Here is a 20,864-nt window from a genome sequence, read left to right as displayed (position 1 = left end):
CCAGTTAGTGCGTGATTAGCTGTTTGTTTAAGTGAAGTTATTGACTGTTCAGTTGTCAGATGGACAGTTCAGTTCACCCTCGACCCACCCCCGATTCCAAATTTAAATATAATATATATTTACAAGTTTATACATTAGAAATTCTGCCAGGGGGAAGCAAAATGTAATGCAAACGTGATCTTTTAAAGTGATATATAGTATTTTGTTATACGTGCAAAAAAAACCCGAGAATATTAATTTACAACCATAATACAAGACCGTTTTAACAATCCACAATGTGCCTCAATAAACTACACAAAGTTATGGTCAACTACCTTGAAAAATATGGATGCGTATTCCTACACAAGTTTTAAAGTAACTTCAATCATGCCAGTTAGTCCCCGCCCTCCTCTCTTGTGTGTACTGTGTAGTAGTAGTAGTTGTTGACCAAAAAGTTCGCCTCGGCTGAGAGAATATTGTTAAGTCTACCACTTCCTATTGATCACAATTCGACACTTTAACACCAAGGCTCCACGCTTAAGAGGTATGGTTGTTTCTCGAAACATTAGAGTAGCTCTGATTAAAGTCCATTTTGTTAGCTTCGCTCGGGCTAGGTGTGTTCCCGCTATTTTGCCGCTAGCGTAGCGTGTTAGCAGTCGTTAGCCTAGCATGAAGGCCGCCTGCCTTAGAACCTCAAAAGAAAAAAAACCTTATTTACACGAACGTCAAAGAAACGGTGGTAGCAAGTTGAAGATATAAAAGATGGGAAATTGTTGTTCGATTTTCCCAGACGGAAGCCATCCGTCTCGCTAGCGGGGTTAGCCAAGCCGCCTGCTTCCAACGCACCGAGTAACATACGTCGTCAAATGATAAAGGGCGTTGTTGGATCCCCTCGCCGCCGTCTGTGCACCGTTACCGCTAAACCGAGTGTATCGTAACAATATTCTATCTAGATTTTAGTCCCTCCGTGGATTTAACGGTCTTGCCGTAAAATGCGTGCGCTGCCCAGACGACTTGCTCTCGGAAGTCTATCAACGCAGTAAACCTTTGCCAGGATTTCCGGCTCCTTTCCATTTGCCCTATGCTGTTTTGTTTCCGTTTATTCTATTTCCGTTTCTCAAACTTTCCCCCATTCACAGTTCAAGTCCTAGTTAACGCTAATATTTTTGAAAAGTACGAAGCCCCGCGTGCATATAGCGAAATCGTACGCGTTTCTTGCGCTTACGGTGGACCCGCGGTTGTGTAACGAGGGCTGCCTCGCCCCACGCCAACACCGCCGCTTAGGAAATGTGCTGCTAACTTTGGTCACTCTCTGCCTCACCGAGTAACTTACTCGACCTGACGTTTAGTTCGTGGCTAATTCATCCGAACCCTCGCAACGTGTATATGTACATTTTAAGGGGGCTCTTTTGACGTACGTTGGCCTAGCGTTTGGCCTTAAGACGCTAAAGCCTCGCCCTCGAGTGTGCTAACGTTAGCCGATAGCAGTCGACAGTCCCAGGCGGCAAAGTACTGTAGGAGTCGTGGAGGCCACCACCTCCTTACTACATTTGTAAACTACCCAGCACATTCACTAACCACTTTAAACCTTCTTTAAGAGCATATTGGAGATTCTTCCCGATTAAAACGCCTTCATAAAACGTAATAGATCCAATGCCAGCAGATAATTTAAGAGGTTGCCATTATCATTCAACAGATAGCTTGGCCATGCATATGGGTAATTTTCACATAAGAATATTAACTTTGAAAAAAACACTTTGACAAATTTCGAATTCTGCTTATATGTAATTGTCTCCAGTGCTGAAGCAGCCATACTTGAAAGTTGTTTTTAAAATGTTACTTCAAAATTGAGGCCATAATAGCAAAGATGGGATAAATATAGAAATGTCTTGGCTGTACTTCACAAATGTAGTCAACACAATTTATAAAACTGTTTTGGGGAAAAAAATAAACAATGATAACGGCCTAAATTTAGCCACAAGTTTGATGATGGAATTCATTGACAGAGCAAATTTGGTAGCCCACTGACACACTCAAAAAATGCTTAATGATCAAAATAAACTTTCTAGCAACAATGTGGGTGGTACAATTTACACATTGCAGAATATGCTCTGTTGATACAAGTGCATAAGTGAACCTAACTAGTCATAAACTCCATTACACTCTTGACATTATGCAATTTTTCTGATTGTTACACAAAGGTATACCTCAGAAATACCCATCTATTTTGCTGTCTGCTATTATCTGAATGCAAAATCTGGCACTTCAGATCACATATTCGTCTGATCTACTTTATTGCGACACACTTCAATAAAGGCATTGGGGTATTTAGCATTGGAAAAAAAGTCACCTAAGAACATTCAGAAGATTGAGAAGATAATTCACTAAAAAACTTTATCCACCGTTAATGTGTACCGCAAATCTGTACACAGGTCCCCTCCTGGAAAAAATATTTTCGAGAGGGGAAGTAAAAAAAAAAAAATTGGTTGCACAAGTGTGTCGTGCACATCCTTTTAAAACTGTGAATGTCGCAGTGTCACAATCATATTTATAACCACAAAGAAACACATTTCGTTTTCATTTTTCAAAAGTCTCCAGGAAACACATGGTGCACTGCCACTGGAAGTCACCAAAAGCGAAAGGAACAAGTTTAAGAAGATGTAAACATACAACAGTGGTGGGGAATAAGGATACACGTTTGTGTGGATTGACAACAAGTTAAATTTCTGCCAGTGGACGCAAATTAGAAACAACAAAAAATCTTTGCCGATCCACTCAAACAAATTCTAGTTCAGCCCGAGTTAAGATGATGTACAATTTTCCTGTGATTTTCTTTTTACAGTTGCATTAATTCATAGTAAAACCTAAAGTATCAACCCACAGTAAGATTGAGCACAAAATACATTTGAAATAAATCCCTTTGACCTCTACCTCCCTGCAGCTCGCCACTCTTTCAGAGACGATGTCCAAGAGTGGAGCAGAAGAGATGATTGAGATCGAGATTGACGACCGAGAAAAACAAGCATGCTTGGAGGAGGGGTGAGAACGCTTGAATTTCTGTCCCATAATTTTCAGCCTTTGTAGTCGCGTAATTTCACCGTTTCAACTTCCCGTCTTGTCCCGTTAGGACCATGGAGGAACAAACCATCATGGCGTCAGATCTGATCCAGCAAGACATCGACATCAACGAGCCGGTCGGCAATTTGAAGAAGCTGTTGGAGCCTCGTCTCCAAATATCACTGGAGACTTATGATATATGCTTGCAGGACATTCAGGTAACGCCGCATGGAGATCCCAAAATGCTTTTTGGGAAGTCATTTTATTTGAAAGTCAGGTCACCCAGGACCAGATTGTGTATGGCAAATGCATCTGTTATTTTCTCTTTTGTAGTTGCACCCAGATCACAGCCTCTTTGATCAGGGCGTCAAAACAGACGGCACGGTGCAGCTCAGCCTGCAGCTCATCACCAAACCGGGTAAGGATTCGAGCACAATCCCGAGTTTCCCAACCCCACGAGCCAAACTTTCTATTGCCCCGTAATCCAGGTGAGGAGAAGCTGAACATCTTGGAGATAGTGAAGCCCGTCGAGACGGTGGAGGTGGTGATCGACCCGGATGCGGCAGGGGAGGAGGGCTCGCTGGTGGATGAGGGGCAGCTCATCGCCGTGGACCGATCCGGCCTGTCCAACGAGACCTCGGAGCAGGTGACACGCTGGGCCGCTGCGCTGGAAGGCTACCGCAAGGAGCAAGTCCGACTGGGCATACCATATGGTGAGGAATGAGAACACGCTGGAGGAGGCGTGCAGGCCAAACAGTTTACACCTGCTCGTGGAAACAGAGATCTTTGCTATTATGGTTTTCTCAGTCTCTGTCTTTTTTCAGACCCCGTTCTGTGGACGGCCGATCAAGCGATCCACTGGGCTGTGTGGGTGATGAAAGAATTCAACATTGACGAAATGGAAATCGGGAGCATTCACATCCCCGGCCGAAACCTCTGCGCATTCACCCAAGAAGAGTTCCTTCAGAAAGTGCCCAATGGAGAGATCCTCTGGAGTCACCTCGAACTCCTCCGCAAATGTAAGTCATTTTCACAGATGCGGTTTATCTTGTTTTGAACGAATCCTGATGTTCGTGTTTTGGTTTTCAGATGTTTTGGTGAGCCAGGACCAGTCCGGAGGGGACGCCACAGTCACCATCGATCAACGTAAGACAAGACTTTGCCTAAAACCAGATGGCCAGATTATTTCACTGCTTCTATTGTGCTGAGGAGCGTACAATCTTGTCCATGATTGTCCAGCTGTGCAGATAATCCCGGCCCAAGTCAGCACGCCCACGGCCATTAAAGTATTGAAGCAGAGTCGCGGACCCAGGACGCCCCGCATTTCGGGAGAGGAGCGCAGTTCTCCCGGCAACCGCACAGGTAGAGTCGACCCCACAGAGGACGGTCCCTTCACATTAACTGAGTTTGGATAAGTTAAAATGGATACAGGAGCCATAATGCAAGGAATGAGCTACTTCTCTGATGACAGGCAACAACGGTCAAATCCAGCTGTGGCAGTTCCTGCTGGAACTGCTGACGGACAAAGACGCCAGGGATTGCATCTCCTGGGTGGGCGAGGAGGGAGAGTTCAAGCTCAACCAGCCCGAGCTGGTGGCTCAAAAGTGGGGCCAGCGGAAGAACAAGCCTACAATGAACTACGAGAAACTCAGCAGAGCCCTCAGGTACGCTTGCACTTCAATGCTGCTGCACGTGTGTACATATTGACCTGAAACAACTGCGCAAGTTGTGGTCAGTAGGTAGGCTTTTTTTTTCCTTCACAAAATGCTAGATAAAAAGGAAAAAAAAAGCCATTTGATTGATTTTTAAATCCCACAATATTGGCCTGTTTCTTCCCCTAAAACTAAAATGACGGAATGCACTTTTTCTTAGACCGAGTATAAGTGCAAGCACTTACATTTGAGTACTTCTTCATACCGAGTGAAGTCAAAGTTAAGAGTTTTGGGAAACCTTGCTCCAAACAGTACGTAACAGCATCTTCACTCTTGCAGGTATTACTATGACGGCGACATGATCAGTAAGGTGCAGGGCAAGCGCTTTGTGTACAAGTTTGTGTGTGACCTGCGGACCCTGATCGGCTACAGCGCCGCCGAGCTCAACACCCTGGTGGCGGAGTGCGAGCAGAAGAAGATGTCGCGGATGCAGGTGCACGGCATTGGGCAGCCCATCACCACTGTGACGTTGGCAACCACGCTAGACAAGGACAGCTGAAGGAGGAGAAGGGAGGCCTTACCTCATGAACGCTCCCAATGAACTTTGCTGACACAGCCGAGTGGATGAACGCTTTCTTTCAGCATTTTTTCCAAACCACGAAAGTGGTGGACAAGAGGGTACAAATGAAATGTGGCAAAAAGTGAATGCTTTGAATGTGACTGAAAAGATGTCTTCCTTGTCTTTAGCGACGACCATAGTGTGTGTGTATAAATATAGTGTATATGCATATGTATGTACGCAGACGCCGTACACACACTGTTTTTTGGACAATAAGTCACTTCAAAGTATAAATCGCACTAATCCCAAAAAAAAAAAATGCATCAAGGAGTTGTGGTGGATTATGTCAGATTTTGGGGCAGAATTATTTTTGCAAAAACTGACAAGGACAGTAGCGCTCAGACTCACACCCAAAGTCCTCGTTCCCGAATCACGTTGACGTCAGCGGAAGAGATTTGTTGGATTTGAAACTTTTGCTTCTATGGAGAAGCTTTTCTTTTTGTTTCAAAATGAACTGCCAAAAGAAATGGAAGTGGGAGTAGAAGTGGTCAGTTTGCTGCAACAAGTCTCCCCAGCGAACTTGCCAGTTTGTCATGTGGGATCCAATTGACAGCAGCAAAAAGCGCAAAACTCTGCCATGAATTCTTTTCCACAATGCAACGTGGCATTCTAGTTAAGGTAAACCGAAAAGTCCTAGTGAGTTTGAAGTTGCAGGACCAACCAACTATGAGATAAGTGTGACTTATAGTCCGAAAAATCATGTTTTTGATAGCCGCCCCCACAGCCCTTGTATTTTCATATTTTTCCTTTTATAGAAGACCCTTTTTGTATTTTTATTTTAGTGTATGTCCCCTGCAATTGTGGACAACATTTTCGTCCATAAAGGGGGAATAAAGTGGCAAACAATTTTCCTCTGTGTTTTTTTAATGTTTTCCCTTTTCCCTAACAGTTGACATTTTACTTCTCATTAAGGTCACTGGTTACATCAATGAAAATATGCAACATGTGAGATTAGTTGTGAACACATCTGACTCAAACTTCTGAGGCTTTTTTCCCCATACTCCTAATTCCCAACCCTTAAAACAGAAATCCAAGAGACTGACGATTGTATATGTACATTCAAAATTTTATTCATGGTATGGTGGCAGTAGAAACTTTTAAGCAAATGGTTCATGTAACTACAAAACTTTTTTTTTTTTAACATTCACCTGAACAAGAGCTTCAGTTCACATGTCCGTGTTGGGATATGATATGTTCATGTTAGGAGGGGATGACGTTGAGAGGAGATGTGGATGTGACCACACTACAGACCTAAGGGACAAGACACACCGCTGCAATGAAGAACCAAATGGTGAGTCGTTATGAACGAGTGGCAATAAAAATAATAATATACTAATCTGTGATCAGTAAAGATGGAGGTGAAAGGGAGTTAATGGAACACAGGCCTATTTCTGCCCAAACATCCAATTTACAATCAATAATGGAATGACTCGACAGGAATGATTTGGATATTAGCCTCCAGCTCCACTCTAGTGGATCTGTCGAAAGGTCCGATACAGTCTGCAATGAGGGCAAATACAGTGGAACCTTGTAATTGGAAACACAGTTACACTGGTTGACTAACAAGCTTTCCTAATTACCAAGGCATTTTTTTCTCATACTGAGCAGCATGTTCCTTTCCTCCACTTCTTTGCCTTCACCCGTTGCCATCATCCTTCACAAAAAAAAAAAAAGGTCCTGACAAACAAAATCAATTGTTTTCATTCATTTTTGTTCCACGAGGAAGGTTCCTCTGTATTTGATGATAATCAGACGTTTCCCAGAATGACAAAGACAGAGTGCATAAAACGCAAACAGTAACACAATCATCTTCCTTTCGGATACTATGACACTTTATATATTACATATAGTAAGTATTTGAGGTTTTTTTTTGTTTTTCATTTCATCTTTTTTGCCCATGCAGCTAACACAACGGTGAAGCATGGAGAGAAGCTTAAAAATTGTTAAAGCATTCTGAATATTTTTTTTCTTCTTCTTCATATCGCACAAGTTCACAAAGAAGACACCAGAAATGTACAATCCCGCTAAAATAGCTAAAAGTCAACGAGTCAGACCCGGTTGGATTGCATCCGTCGATATGGCCATGCACTACATAGACGTACAGCTAATCTCCTTCATATAATACACACAAAAATGAAAAGATTCCTTCTTGAAACAAACCTGAAATGTTTTGAGCTCTATGGTTTTAAATAGCACAGTGCTGCGATGATTATAATAATATTCATATACTATGTGTATATACTGTATAGCTATAATCAGTTGATGAAGTTCATTGAGTACAAACACTGCAAAGGGGGTGTTGTGTGATTGGCTTCAGTGTGCAGGTGACACAAGCTACCCTTGTCTCACTTCCGTTAGTGTTACTTTGTGCAATTGAGGGGGTTCGCCAGGCTTTGTTCCATGTCTGCTTCCTTTGGCCCAAACAAACAAAAAAAACATCATTGCTTTTGAAATGAGCACAATCGGCTTTTTCAAATGTCAAATGGGAGCAGAGGGTGGAACAGCGCCTAGGGGTGGGGGGAACAAGTGGGAATCTTTTTAGTTGTGGATCTGCTCAAAGAACTTGTAGGTGGGATTCTCGTAGCCGTTCTGCTGCATCTTGGCCAGGTGACGCTCCTCGGGCGTCACTGCCGCGTCCACCTAAACACCCAGCACAACATGAGATTCTTGAAGTCCAACTTGACAGCCATGATTTTGAAGCCTCAGTTTTTTATGCAATTTTGGCAGACTTGATAACAATACTGTTCTCTGGGATGTGTCAAATTTAGAAGATGGATTTTTACTGAGTAGGGTTGAGCAATTAATTGTAAGCAAAATTGACGATTGCAATGAAGCAGAATGCAATTGTCAAATCACAAAGACTACAATTTGGAATATGAACAGAAACAGTTCGTAGGCCTTGGTTTTTTTTTTTACAAAAAAGTATAAAAAAAATGTTTTATACTAAAACGTTTGTATGTATGATAAATCTGATGTTTATACAGATTAATGTATTGCGTGTGTAAATTGTGTTTATTTTTAAAAATTAAAAAGGACCTTGAAAAAAAAAAAAAACACATTAAATCATAATATTGAGGGGGGAAATAATTGCAAGGAGATCCTCTTTCAAAATCCTTCAGCTCTATTTAAGGGACTTTAAATATGCACTCATTTGAACTTTTCTCATATAATGGCCAGGAGTGGGTTTACTCACCCAGCTGCACAAAGTATGACAATTTATTTACATAAAAAAAAAAAAAAATGTAGCCAAATCCACTATCAGAGCAAATTGCAAATCACCCCTTTACCTCGATGACACCATGGTGAATAGAAGTGTATTGCTTCTTCCTCAGCATCACCAGGGTGATAACAATGACGGTCGCTATGACGACGCCTCCCACCATCAGCCCAATGATGGCGCCTTTGTTGGAGCCCACGTCCTCGGCAAAAAAGACCTGTCATTGAAAAAGTGTCAAAAACAGTGAGTTAGGGGTTCAAATAAAGAAATAAATGTATTAAAACACACTTTCTAAGCACATTGTGAACTTATTTGAACTACGCCAGATTGTACAGAAAATGTTATACGTGTTCAGAAATGTTCAAGTAGTGGTGGTGTTGCGGTGTCTTTTATTACCAGTTTTTGATGGTGGACTTCATAACCAGCACTTTGCCTCTCTTCGGTCTCCACACGCACTTGGGGCATCTCTTCTGGCTTCAGTGCAGACACTGTCAAAAACAAAGCATGCACATGCATTATAAAAGACATACATGACAAATGATTCCACCTATACATAAGACAATAACGCATTGGAAGTGTTCCTAATATTTTGTTCTCATGTGACTGAACAAAACAAATTAAAAACCCGGCAAAAAGTGTGCGGGGCTAAAACTAAAAACTACAAGTATACGCTGATACCAGGCCGTGTGGGCAGTCCTCGATCTGGAAGTGGGCGGGCATCGACTGGCTCAACTGTGAAGAAATTGCAGGATTTCTGTTTGCTTTTGCGTACATCTGTCATGAGAGTCGTCAGTGAATGCACAGTAAGCGTGTGCGTTACCGTGGTTCTCAGTGTTGGGCTGGTTGAAGCTCTCGGGGTGGATGAAACCCAAACCGCCGAGGCCGAGGTCCACGGGAGCCGAGCTGTACGCCTGGTCGGGCATGAGCGCGTCGTTGCCGTAGCTCATCCTGCCGTCCACCTGTTTACCGAGACAGAGGACCCGTTAATGTGTGCTGAGTCAGATCACGGTGGTGATCCTGTATTTATTCAGCATGTGTGGGTGAGTTGGGGGGGCAACCTGACTCACCCTGCTGTCACTCTGCAGGGAGGACACTTGCTGAGAAAGCTCGGACTGAACTCGTTTCACGATGACAGCTAGCGGAAGAAAAGACAGGATTGGTTGAAACGAATAATCACCGGTGAATAGTCACGCTCCCAAAATGAAGAAAGGAAGTATCAGGGGCTTACAGACTTGGCTGTGGATCTCGCTGGCCACGTTGGGCACCTTGTACAGCAAACCCAGCGACTGGTTCATCCTTTCGTCGATCACACGCAGGTGGGTCAAAACCTGCGGAAATAAAAAGTCATCGCTACAAATTACAACACGGCAAAATCTGTATTGCGCACAAATTTAAAAAAAAAAAACCCTGTTCAGCAAGAAATATATATTTTTTAAACTCCAAATAAAAATATGTTTCAGGATGAATAAGACTATTTCTGATCAAAATGATCTGCTGAGCAGTGTAAGAGGTCAGGTGGCGTACCTGAGGCCGAATCTGCGCCGCCTTCCTCGGGTCGACGATTCGGACGTGCTCGTAATGTTTGACTGTGTGCTGGCGATCCTTCTGCTCTGCCCGAACGTATTTCTTCAGCAGACTCAGCACCTGACGAGGCTGGTGAAGGAATATCAATAGTGGCACTAATCACCCCATGAATGTCAATACTTCTTGTAAATGCATATTTGATTAAGGTTTCAGTTTGCAGGGCTGTTTTCTACACATTACAAGGCAACAACGACAGTTTTTGTGTCCGTGTACCCGTGGCGGGTCGGCCTGCAGTGCACTCAGGTAGTTTTCCAGGGCCATGCGTCGGCGACTGTTGAGCAAAGCCTCTACGCGGGCCATGTGGGTTTCCACCAGCTGCTGCCTCTCGCCGGCCGCCTCCTGCTCCAGGGCCTCCACCTTCTCCTGGAAGTGCTACGACAGCACACGCAAGAGGACACGTCATTCTCAGAATCTCGTGAGACAGCAGTATCAGAAAAAAAAAATCGATCTTCACTTCCTGTAAGTATAGTCGCTAAGTGTCCCAACACTTCTGTACCTACAGCCATGGTTTTTCCTGCAGTTGGGACATCATGTTCTAGAATTTCGCAAAACCAGCACTGCGCTAATTTTAGCATGCTTTTTTTAACCACAATATTATTAAAGCAAAAATTGAAGATCAAAATGGCTGTTTAATGCTCATTTACCTGAATGACAGCTTTCTTTTCAGCACGTGGGAGGTTCTTAGCCTTCCTCTCAGCCTCCTCCCATTCCTTCATCACCTGAAGATCAAGAGACATTATTCCGTGTACACACGGTGCACGCCAGTGAAAACATCACATCACACACCTGGGACAGTTTTTCCCGATGCTTGGCCTCCAGGCTTTCCTTTGCCCTCTGGAAGTCGCCGTGCTCACTGTCGTCGCCGGGGGACTCGAGGTACTGGTCCACGGCGTCTGGGGGGCTGGGCGCCATAGTGGGCACTAGGACGAGGAAGGAAGATCAAATATAGTGCAAGGAAAGGTACGGAAAAGTTGAGAGGAAAAAACGGTAACGTGATCCTCATGCCTCTAGAACATTGACAGACGTATACATTTAAAACAAGCAATGTTAGCATAAAAACGTACACCGTATTTCCTCAGTGGCTTGAGGTTTTTATTTACTCCAATGCAGAAGACCGGATATTTATTTCTTATTATATAAGAATTGGGTCCAGCATATTGGTTCCATTTTTTTTTCTTATGCCAATTTGTTTTTGACACGCTGTCCTCCCACTATGACATCACACCACTGACTAATGTATTAAGTCAACTAACATGTGGAAACCTACAGACAATATACTGTACAGGAAGTCTTTGTTTTTTTTTTGTTTTGTTTTTTTTAAAGAAAAGTGATACATCTATTTGAGATGCACCATTTTCATTTAAGTCGGCCACTATTCAAGGGAATACGGTCGCAGGTTAGACACAAGGGACATTGTACACACGTCAGCATACAGGAAAACACGTTATTATGGAATGTGTGTCCCAGTGGAAAATGTGTTTATGTTTGACATAGGAACTCGGAGATAAGATGAGGAGTGTCGAGTCATGACGATGAGAGAAGAGACACTAAAGTTGCCCCCGCGCCAGACATGACATCTTAAGTCGAGGCATTCCTGCAGCAAGACATGCAAACACGTGTAGCTTTTGCCCCAGCTTTGAGGCGCTTGCTGGCTCACATGCTGAGGTTAAGTATCAGTTAGTGCTCGGAAGACAATATGACAAATGAGATGAGTCCCTGCGTGATCTGCTGGTGATTATCAGATTAACGCAACTGTTGTACGAAAAAGGCGCTGCGGACCTTTACAGTCAATCAACAGTTGTTAACTGTGCCGAGAGTTTTTTTTATGAATAGAAAAGCTTTGGTTTAATCTGTCAGTATTACAAATGAATATTATTAATGAAACTATTTCTTATATCTGAGAAGGATGTAACAAAAAATAGACTTTGGATTCCACGAAACAAAATAAGTGAACGATGACTAAATATCGATGAACTAACAACAATAAAACATTGTAAAAATGATATTTAATTCCTTAACCAGTCATCAGACTGGTCAAGACGGAAAGGAAAATGTGAGTACTAAAGCGAGCGAGAGATTCAGAGCAGTCAGGCTTCGGAGAGTTGACGACAACCCCGTTTTTCCATCCTGCGACTTACGCGAGCTGCTGCAGACAGCTAGGCAGTATTCCTCGGAATCAAAGTTATTCCTGTTTCCCCCGCAGCCCCCAAACAGGAAGGGGGCGCAGAGGGCCTTTTCAGGTATGAAGTACCAGCGCTCCAGCATGTCGTGACATGGGCCTGAGTCGGCGCGTGCCCAACAAGCGGCTGAGGCGCGTACACACCGAGGCGGCGACACAAAAACAATAAATAAATAAAGCAATGTCGAAAATGATCACCAAAAATGAACAAAAAGATGAGTAAAAACCAAGAGGACCGTTTACCTACCTCGAACCACCTCCTCAATGGATTCGGTGGTGGTGGTTGTCATGGCGACGCTAGCGTCGCGCTCGTCGCTATCCCGCTCGTTGGTCATGTCATCGTCTTCCTCCTCTTCCTCCTCGTCAATTTCTTCATCGTCATTCTCGTCCCTTTCAAAAGTGTCTTCATCATCTTCCTCATCATCCTCTTCCTCATCAACAGCAGCCGGCTCCGTGTCCGTCAGCTCCGCCATGCTTGGGAGGAACAGTTCAGATAGTTTGGAGATTGAAATGATAACAATGGAGCCATTTGGATTCCATTATAAAGCGTCTCAATTTGACTCCTTATCAGGAAATCATATAATACAAATGGATTTGTTTGCTTTAACTCTTGAGGTATGGTGCAGTGACATTATGGACAACCAAAAGAGAAAGATGGATACCCATTATCGTTGTTCTCAGGCTCAGCTCCGCCCCACCAGACGTCCGACTCTTCACCATCGATCGCCGCGCTATCGGACTCTTCCTCGGCTTCGATTGGGCAGCACACAAACTCCACCCCTCGGTAAAGATCAATACCGCACGGCATCAGCAGCCCGTAGTCATGGAGATTGGTGGCGTGGTCTCCACAGGACTGATGGATGAAAAAATGAAAATGTGCTCTCATTTGATTCATCCGTATCCGCAGAAACACCGATTACCATAATTCACAATGAAAAATCTATTTGAATGAGCATCTCGAACGCGAGCAGATGGCAAAAGAAAGTGAACATAAGATTCACCACGGGGGACTCAAACAGTGACGCACCTCTTTGGCCACAGCGTGCCAGTGCAGATGGCTTTCGCACTGGTCCATGAATTCCTTGTGCAAGAACTTACACTTGTCTGGAACCAGCAAGGCATCGCTCACAAACTCCCCGACTGAAAACACACATTTTATTTATTTAGTAGACTAAACACACAAATGTGCATACACGAGTGTGCGTACCCAAGCAGCGGTAGGGCACCACGATGTGATTGTGACTGCGGCACTGCTTGCGGCCTTTTTTGCACCAGTTTTGGATGCTGACAGGCTGGTTGGCCTCCACGACATTAGTGATCTGAAGTTCTGGATACACCTGGAGAAAACATTCTATTTTTCCAACATTTCCTGCCGTTGCATCTGCTTAGCGTCTTGCCACGCCTCCCTACCTCTTGGCAGTATTTCAGGATGCCTTCCTTGGTGGCGATGCAGCTTACGGAGCCTGAAGGGTCTAGCTCCCAGTTGCCACTCTGCACATTGATGTGCATGTTGGGCTTGCCACAGAACATGGCAACCTGAGGCTCGGTCAGCAAGCCCGCTGAGTCATCAGCAGGGACCTGGATTTACAAAGTGGAACACTATTCAGCCTCTCACAGTAGGGAAGTCCGTCATGATTAATTACTTTTGAATAGTTCAGTTAATTGTGTGGAATTATTGGTTAATTGTGACAGTTTAGCGAGTCCAGGGAGCACTGTTTTCAATACAACAATCAGTTGTGGGGAGTTTTATGATTTTACGAATGTTGAATAATTTAGAACAATAATAAACTGGACAATTGCTCATTAATTAGCCTCAATGAAATGTCATCAAAATGGCATCTGTACTACTATAAGGGTGGGGATTTAAATTCAAGGACAAAGACAAAATTGCTCTGGAACATTCCACATGTAAATCATAACTATAATCCTGGAGCGACATAAATTGTTATCCTTTTAAGCCCTCAATGCACAAAGCTAAGCATTACTAGTCACAGTGCAGAATAAGTCGCATTTGTTGTCATTTCTACTTTAATTCCTACATAGTAGGCACACATATGGTAGATAATGCATAAGAAACTCCAATCTGCCTAGAATTAATGATACATATGCCAGGCTTTGGTCTCTGCATCCTGTTGAAACAGAGGCCGGCATTAATGGTTGCCCAATGGCTCAGGGCCACCTGCAGGTTTCGGATGGTGGTCAGTAAAGTTTCAATATTCATTAAATTTCAAAAATGATGCTGTAATTCATTCTGTTTGGTATTCTTTCTTCCTGTAGAGTGATTATCTTGGTATCATTTCTGCATGCATAGATAATTATTTTTGCCATCTGAGCTTTCCTGATGTGGTTTTATATTATCTGTATGTTTCTGAGTTCTTGCAACTCTTTTCTGATGTGGTGCCTTCACTAATGACAAATAAGGTGACTCTGAATTTCCAGCTCCCTTTCCTGGTATAGGTCAGAATGTACTTGCTGTTTCCTTTCGGATGAGGGGACACAATAGCCGGAAACTTCTGAATGTGACAGGGAAAAACGAGGAAGCGATCCATTTTTTCATTGTATACCATTGAAACAAAACTGGCTTTACAAAAAAAAAAATGATTTTGTTTCCTGTACTGAGATTGGGAGGTCGACGAATCTGTCTGAAAACAATATCCCAGACGTTCTCGAACACCAACATGGCGGACAACCACAGAGAATATGATCCAAAAATAGTTATTTAAAAAATATATATATATATATATTGAAAGGTCATCAATCAACTGTATTAATGCTGGGGCATACTTTATAAGGATATAGTTTAACGATAAAGACATGGAAGACAGACAGTTAGTGCGAACAGTTTCCCTTTCACAAAGATGAACATTTCCTGACATTTAAAACTGTGGTACACATGGATGCTGGCATTTTGCGCCACTGGATCACAATGAGAATAATTGTTGACTCTTTCATGAAGATGAAAAATGTAGCCGAAAGACCTGTTATTTAAAACAACAACGAACTTTTTGTCTGGATGTTGAATTCGGGTTGTGATACAGCTCTTACAAGGTAATAATAATAATAATAATAATAATAATAATAATAATAATAATAATAATAATAATAATATCATTCCTCAACCGAGCCGTCCTTTTTTTTTTAATGCAGTGTGTCCAATTGACGGACATTGCAGGGTAAGCCGTGATCGTATTTTGAAGATGTGTTTGACTCCCTGAGCCGAAGCCAAACAGCCGCAAACGGGAGGCGCCATCTTGCTTATGTCATAACTGCACAGTGCTCAAGTTGGTTTAAATGGCTTCTGACAGGGAACTGCAATAGTGCCAACAATTATTGGTTTCAAAATACCTCGTGTGGCAAACGGTATTACAACATCGAGAGGCTTTTCTTTTTTTGTTTGGTTTTTGTTTATTTTCGTTTTACAAGAGAAATGTAACTTGTGGCCTTTGCCAGCTGCACCGTTACCTTAAAAGCTAATGCTAGCGCATAAACGTCATTATCTTCGTTAATCCAGCAGGACATTTAAAACCCCAAAACAAATTGAAGAGCAAGTACGCATCTAACTTTATTCCATAACATAAAAAGAGGTATTTTTCCATAACTAATTTTGACGGATTGAGGCTTTGGGCCTTGTTAGCCTGCAATTTTAGCAGTTGCTAATCTATGCGGAAAATCAGTGTGCTCAACAACAATGCAGATTGCGCATCTTCACACGCGTTATGTTAACAGTGATGTGAGGAACCTAATAATGGGTTGAATGTTGCAAGGGGGTCTATACATTTGCTTTTTAGATGCAACGATGATGTTACGCTCAAAATATAATATAGACCGTAATTTCCTCCTACGTCATATTCATTTCGACATGAGTATGACACCGTAACCTGCAGAGGAGCAGCCCGGAAACGGATCACAAATATTCGGCCACAGGCTGATGGGGATGATGACAGTGGAGGTATTGGTTAGTAGTGGTAAGTGGGCTTGCTCCATTTATACTCCGACTCACCTCAGATGAGACCGTCAAGGTCGCCGCAAGTAAGAGCACAAACGCCTTATGTGCCCCCATCACGTCCTCCCTGTATCCAGGATAAACCAACGACCTCTTGGCGATGTCCCCGTTAGATGACGGCGTGTTATTGGAATAAATCGCGCCTTTGGCTTGATAGGGACGTGGCGGATAAAGTGATCCCTGATCCCAGTGATCCCTCCTCCCTGTTTTTCCTTCTCTGTGGTGACGGATGGAGGCTGGATGGGGGTGGGAGGGCCGGTGTTGGATGGAGTCTGCGTACAGTAGAGTTATTTAACCCGTGGTGGGAAATAAATTATCGTTTATAGCTTGTCCCCACCATCAAATATGAAATACTAAACCCTAAACCAGCGATAAGTTGTATAAATAATGTAGAAGTTGTATTGCTTTGTTTTCAACAACTAATGATCCGTGTCAAGTGTGGTTATTTCTGGAACCTAATACAGAAGTCAAAATTAGGTTATTCCATAGACCTCATACAAATGCCAAAATTAAATACATCAAATATGAAATATTGAACCCTTAACCAGCCGTAATTTGTACGAATGTTGTATTGCTTCGTTCGAAACGCTAGGGGCAGACATGTGCATAAATATTGCGCCACCGTAAAAAAAACAAGAAGAAGAACAGGGTTAGTAGTTGCATTTACTCGTGTTCAGCAATAGGGGTCACCAGAGCAGAAGAACAAACGTAAACATATGACGTCATGAACCCGGAACTTACACGGTTGTTCGACCTGGCTAGCGCCTGGCGAGCTAATACAAAGGAAAATGTACACTGCTAGAGTTGTCCGTAGTTTGTCAAGACGAAACAAGACAAAACGGTAAGAACATTTTAATAGACTCGGTTAAATCCTTTGCGCTTGTGAAGTATATCAAGCTTCGATCCGATGTTGACTAGTTCAGGCACTGCTGCGTCCGGACTGTAGTCATGCTCAACGTTAATGAAATGGTGTTTCTGGTTATCGTTACAGCTGACATTTGTTCTCGTACAAGTACCATGAGCCACAGAAGAAGGACAGCAGCTTTCAATCATGCATCTCAGGCCGTCTCTGGGCCCCCATCTGAGTCCATCAAAACCGCCACAAAGACGCACAACATTTGCATGGTGTCTGACTTCTTCTATCCCAACATGGGAGGAGTGGAGAGTCACATATACCTCCTGTCCCAGTGTCTGATTGAGAAGGGACATAAGGTGGTGATTGTCACTCATGCCTACGGTCACAGGAAAGGCGTGAGGTATCTGACCAATGGCCTTAAGGTCTACTACCTGCCTCTGCAGGTGATGTACAACCAGTCCACCACCACCACCTTCATCCACAGCATGCCACTCCTGCGCAGTGTGTTTGTCAGGGAGCGCATCACCGTGGTGCACTCGCACAGCTCGTTTTCTGCTATGGCCCACGATGCTTTGTTCCATGCTAAGACTATGGGCCTAAACACGGTATGTTGTTCTTAAGATGGATTCACACTGTAAGTGACTTTATTTACATATAGTGATCAGTTTATGATATAAATGTATGTTTTCCATAGGTGTTTACTGACCACTCGCTCTTTGGCTTTGCCGACGTGAGCTCAGTGCTGACCAATAAGCTCCTGACAGTGTCGCTGTGCGATACCAACCACATCGTGTGCGTCTCCTACACCAGCAAGGAAAACACTGTGCTGCGCGCAGGGCTCGATCCGGAGATCGTGTCCGTCATTCCCAACGCGGTCGAGCACAGCGACTTCACGCCCGACCCGTCTCAACGCCATGACGACAGGATCACCATTGTTGTGATCAGTCGCCTTGTCTACCGCAAAGGTACAGTCTTTGTCGCTCTTGGTTGTTCACACTTTGAATATAAAGGTTTACTCTGAGGTTTGCAACTTTTCAGGCATTGATCTTCTCAGTGGAATCATCCCCGAACTCTGCCTCAAACATCCAGATCTGCATTTCCTCATTGGTGGAGAGGGGCCCAAAAGACTTGTGCTGGAGGAAGTGAGGGAGAAATACCATCTGCATGACAGGTACTTTGACCGGACAAGCCATCTCCCAGGTTAACAACAGTGACACTTTATCCTTCCTACAAATGGACAAGAAAATAATCCCACCAACATGCTCCAACATTTCGTAGCAACAACTCCATATTTTTGTTTTCACTTTCTGTAGGCCATGTGTTTGAATACTTTGATCGTAACTTGTGTGAAGTGTTTATACTGAATTGATATAAATGCAGGGTGCGCCTTTTGGGGGCTCTGGAACATAAAGATGTCCGAGGAGTTCTGGTGCAGGGTCACATCTTCCTTAACACGTCACTCACAGAAGCTTTCTGCATGGCCATTGTGGAGGGAGCCAGTTGTGGACTGCAGGTGTGTTGAGCAATCCTTCACCCAACGCTCACAAGAAATAAAGGAGAAATGTCTGTCACTTTATAACATTTATATCATTTTCTCTTCTGTGACTTCCTTAAAGGTTGTCAGCACTCGTGTTGGTGGGATTCCTGAGGTTCTACCAGAGGACTTGATCACGCTTTGTGAGCCAACGGTGCAGTCGCTGTGTGCCGGGCTGGAAACGGTCATAGAGCGACACCGCTCTGGCTCAGTACCCACGCCCGCCTCCGTTCACGCTCGGGTGCGGAACCTCTACACCTGGAGAAACGTTGCGGAGAGGACTGAAAAGGTGCGTTTAACAGAACGCTTAACCTTCCACTGTGATTTCTGCAGGTTAACACAAACGTGCACTATAGTGAAGGAGGACAATAATTGTTTTCTAAGACAAATCCTTACTATACTGCCCTCACAAATTATACTACTATAACTTTTAAAGTCACATTTTAACCTTAACGGCTGTGCAGGTGGAAAAATAAATTATGTACTAAAACTAGTAGCACTTCAAATACTGTTGCAATTTCAAGGGAGAATGAAGAAGGTCTAAAAAATAGACCACTTTGCTAATAAACTGCGATGGTAATAAACTAACGAAACACTCGGATGAGAACAGAGAGCCTCATAGAAGTGGCCTTACATCTCCCTTTTCCACATTTAACCTAGTACAGTAAAAGAAAAAGAACAACCCACAATTGTAATAAAATATGAAACATCCACCTCCCTCCTGCACCTCATTGTTTTTATACATCCTTGACATACAAATGTAATAGGAAGTTAACCACAGTAAACCAACAAAACCTTAACATTGATAAGTGTCTGCTTACTTCACATCACTTCTGTAAATATGACCCTGTTGAGCCTAAACTAAGTGAAGCCAAAAAAAAAAGTGACCTCAGAGTGTTCGACCGGAGGCTGTATGTACACTCTATATTTAAGGCATCAAGTTGTTTTCTCTCTCAGGTGTATGACCGAGTATGCGGCGAGGAGGTGCTCCCCCTCAACCGACGCCTCCGGAGGCTCAGGACTCACTGCGGCCCAGTGGCCGGCTCCATCTTTGCCTTTGTGGCGGTTCTAGACTTCCTCTTCCTTTTGCTTCTCCAATGGTTGCTGCCCGACAGGCTCATGGACGTGGCCGTGGATGCTAGCGGTCCTCTTGGACTGTGGCAGCAACAACCAAGCAAGAGTAACGACAAAACTTTGTTGAAAAGACTCGTCAAGTAAGCGGCTTCATCATGCTTGTTTATTGGTCCCCAAAACTATGGTGAGATTAGGAACTACAACTTTTGTTTACGTTATTTTCTTACGATCTATGTCTACTGTGTCAAAATATTGTCACTCACACATTTTTTTTGTTCTATTTATTCTTTTGTTTCTTAATCTTCGTAAGGACTCATTTCCTACTTATTATCATTCATTATATTATGAGCATTTTTATCAGTTAAACACTAAATATTACTGAATGTTGACATGAGCACTTTCTGGTCCCATGCAGTTTTTGATCAAACTGAAACAAGGGAATCATTTTATGCACATGTTTGAGACTTTTGTTTCCATTTTTTCCTCCAGGCTATGACCTAGTGTACCTCACAGTGCACTTTTTTTTTTTTTTCAACTATGATCTTTTTCTTAGGACAGGTTAGTCCAGTTGAGCTGGTAAAAGACAACCCCCTCAATTTCTACTGTTTTCTTTAACAAATAGTGAAGCTTAAATGCTAAGCATATTGGGAAAATCCAATTTTTCAGGGCTAATGGTGCAAATTTGTATAAAGTTTTTATTAGCACAACAATAGATGAAACTATACACTCCAGTGATGCTTGGCTGGAACGTGTAGGCAAATGTAAAACAATTGTCCGTGTGCTATTCTATTATCAGTGTATTGTTTTAAAGTGGAATTTCCAGTGTTCAATGGAAAATCTGGTTGAGGATGCACAGTTCAATGTCCATCTACCTTTTCCCGTGAATGGGTTGTGAAAAGACACCGTTATGGAAGAACATGATCGAAAAGTAGCACCATGGACAGCTCCAAATGACTCCCCCTGCTGGTCACTTTCTTTCCAAAACAAACTTGGCCCACAACGTTCCTTCAGGGATTCTGTTTAAGCTCCGCTTTGTTTTGATTTCAGAGCAAATTCTCCCATGAGAAATAATAAAAATGTACTTCATAAATGAATGAATGAATGAATGAA

At 43.1% G+C, this 20,864-nt stretch overlaps 3 protein-coding genes across 6 annotated transcripts; 2 read left to right on the top strand and 1 right to left on the bottom strand.

Annotated features, from left to right (window-relative positions):
• The first annotated feature begins 378 nt into the window (after positions 1-378).
• Positions 379-6,155, top strand: gabpa (GA binding protein transcription factor subunit alpha). 2 transcript variants are annotated; one of them, XM_061286560.1, is made up of 10 exons: positions 379-523; positions 2,921-3,018; positions 3,107-3,254; positions 3,370-3,454; positions 3,525-3,749; positions 3,861-4,055; positions 4,126-4,182; positions 4,276-4,398; positions 4,508-4,700; positions 5,028-6,155. In XM_061286560.1, exons 2-10 carry the CDS (start codon positions 2,942-2,944, stop codon positions 5,245-5,247), a joined length of 1,323 nt encoding a protein of 440 aa, XP_061142544.1. In that variant the 5' UTR covers positions 379-523; positions 2,921-2,941; the 3' UTR covers positions 5,248-6,155. The 2 variants fall into 2 exon arrangements, with proteins under 2 accessions (XP_061142544.1, XP_061142543.1); XM_061286559.1 differs by lacking the exon at positions 379-523 and adding an exon at positions 1,046-2,656.
• Positions 6,156-6,352: 197 nt separating this feature from the next.
• On the bottom strand, positions 6,353-16,510 carry LOC133159501 (amyloid-beta A4 protein-like). Of its 2 annotated transcripts, XM_061286547.1 has the most exons (18): positions 16,288-16,510; positions 13,698-13,865; positions 13,495-13,624; positions 13,315-13,427; positions 12,950-13,140; positions 12,535-12,761; positions 12,247-12,414; positions 10,895-11,028; positions 10,753-10,827; positions 10,322-10,480; positions 10,049-10,177; positions 9,753-9,852; positions 9,592-9,659; positions 9,345-9,483; positions 9,203-9,256; positions 8,921-9,012; positions 8,595-8,741; positions 6,353-7,947 (listed from the first exon to the last, which is right to left on the bottom strand). In XM_061286547.1, the coding sequence occupies exons 1-18, from the start codon at positions 16,345-16,347 to the stop codon at positions 7,846-7,848; spliced, it is 2,256 nt and encodes a 751-aa protein (XP_061142531.1). In that variant the 5' UTR covers positions 16,348-16,510; the 3' UTR covers positions 6,353-7,845. The 2 variants fall into 2 exon arrangements, with proteins under 2 accessions (XP_061142531.1, XP_061142532.1); XM_061286548.1 differs by lacking the exon at positions 12,247-12,414.
• Positions 16,511-16,518: 8 nt separating this feature from the next.
• Positions 16,519-20,848, top strand: piga (phosphatidylinositol glycan anchor biosynthesis, class A). 2 transcript variants are annotated; one of them, XM_061286558.1, is made up of 8 exons: positions 16,519-17,131; positions 17,282-17,502; positions 17,590-17,751; positions 17,841-18,111; positions 18,185-18,317; positions 18,527-18,659; positions 18,763-18,969; positions 19,638-20,848. In XM_061286558.1, the coding sequence occupies exons 2-8, from the start codon at positions 17,308-17,310 to the stop codon at positions 19,896-19,898; spliced, it is 1,362 nt and encodes a 453-aa protein (XP_061142542.1). In that variant the 5' UTR covers positions 16,519-17,131; positions 17,282-17,307; the 3' UTR covers positions 19,899-20,848. The 2 variants fall into 2 exon arrangements, with proteins under 2 accessions (XP_061142542.1, XP_061142541.1); XM_061286557.1 differs by having other exon boundaries at positions 17,282-17,751.
• Positions 20,849-20,864: the final 16 nt, after the last annotated feature.

The sequence above is a fragment of the Syngnathus typhle genome, linkage group LG9 (genome assembly GCF_033458585.1).
Source record: "Syngnathus typhle isolate RoL2023-S1 ecotype Sweden linkage group LG9, RoL_Styp_1.0, whole genome shotgun sequence".
NCBI lineage: Eukaryota > Metazoa > Chordata > Actinopteri > Syngnathiformes > Syngnathidae > Syngnathus > Syngnathus typhle.
The sequence above is the reverse complement of the archived record's forward strand: the minus strand, read 5'-3'. Positions and strand labels throughout refer to the sequence as shown.

Excerpts from the sequence above, each read along its gene's own strand:
- LOC133159501 (XM_061286547.1), bottom strand. The coding sequence starts at position 16,347 with ATGGGGGCACATAAGGCGTTTGTGCTCTTACTTGCGGCGACCTTGACG. Across the intron at positions 13,866-16,287 it reads CCTTGACGGTCTCATCTGAG|GTCCCTGCTGATGACTCAGC; the intron begins GTGAGTCGGAGT and ends TTGTAAATCCAG. Across the intron at positions 12,762-12,949 it reads CCTGAGAACAACGATAATGG|CATGGCGGAGCTGACGGACA; the intron begins GTATCCATCTTT and ends GTTCCTCCCAAG.
- gabpa (XM_061286559.1), top strand. The coding sequence starts at position 2,585 with ATGGTGCACTGCCACTGGAAGTCACCAAAAGCGAAAGGAACAAGTTTA. Across the intron at positions 3,255-3,369 it reads TATGCTTGCAGGACATTCAG|TTGCACCCAGATCACAGCCT; the intron begins GTAACGCCGCAT and ends TCTCTTTTGTAG. Across the intron at positions 3,750-3,860 it reads CCGACTGGGCATACCATATG|ACCCCGTTCTGTGGACGGCC; the intron begins GTGAGGAATGAG and ends GTCTTTTTTCAG.
- piga (XM_061286557.1), top strand. The coding sequence starts at position 17,308 with ATGAGCCACAGAAGAAGGACAGCAGCTTTCAATCATGCATCTCAGGCC. Across the intron at positions 18,318-18,526 it reads AAATACCATCTGCATGACAG|GGTGCGCCTTTTGGGGGCTC; the intron begins GTACTTTGACCG and ends ATATAAATGCAG. Across the intron at positions 18,660-18,762 it reads GAGCCAGTTGTGGACTGCAG|GTTGTCAGCACTCGTGTTGG; the intron begins GTGTGTTGAGCA and ends ACTTCCTTAAAG.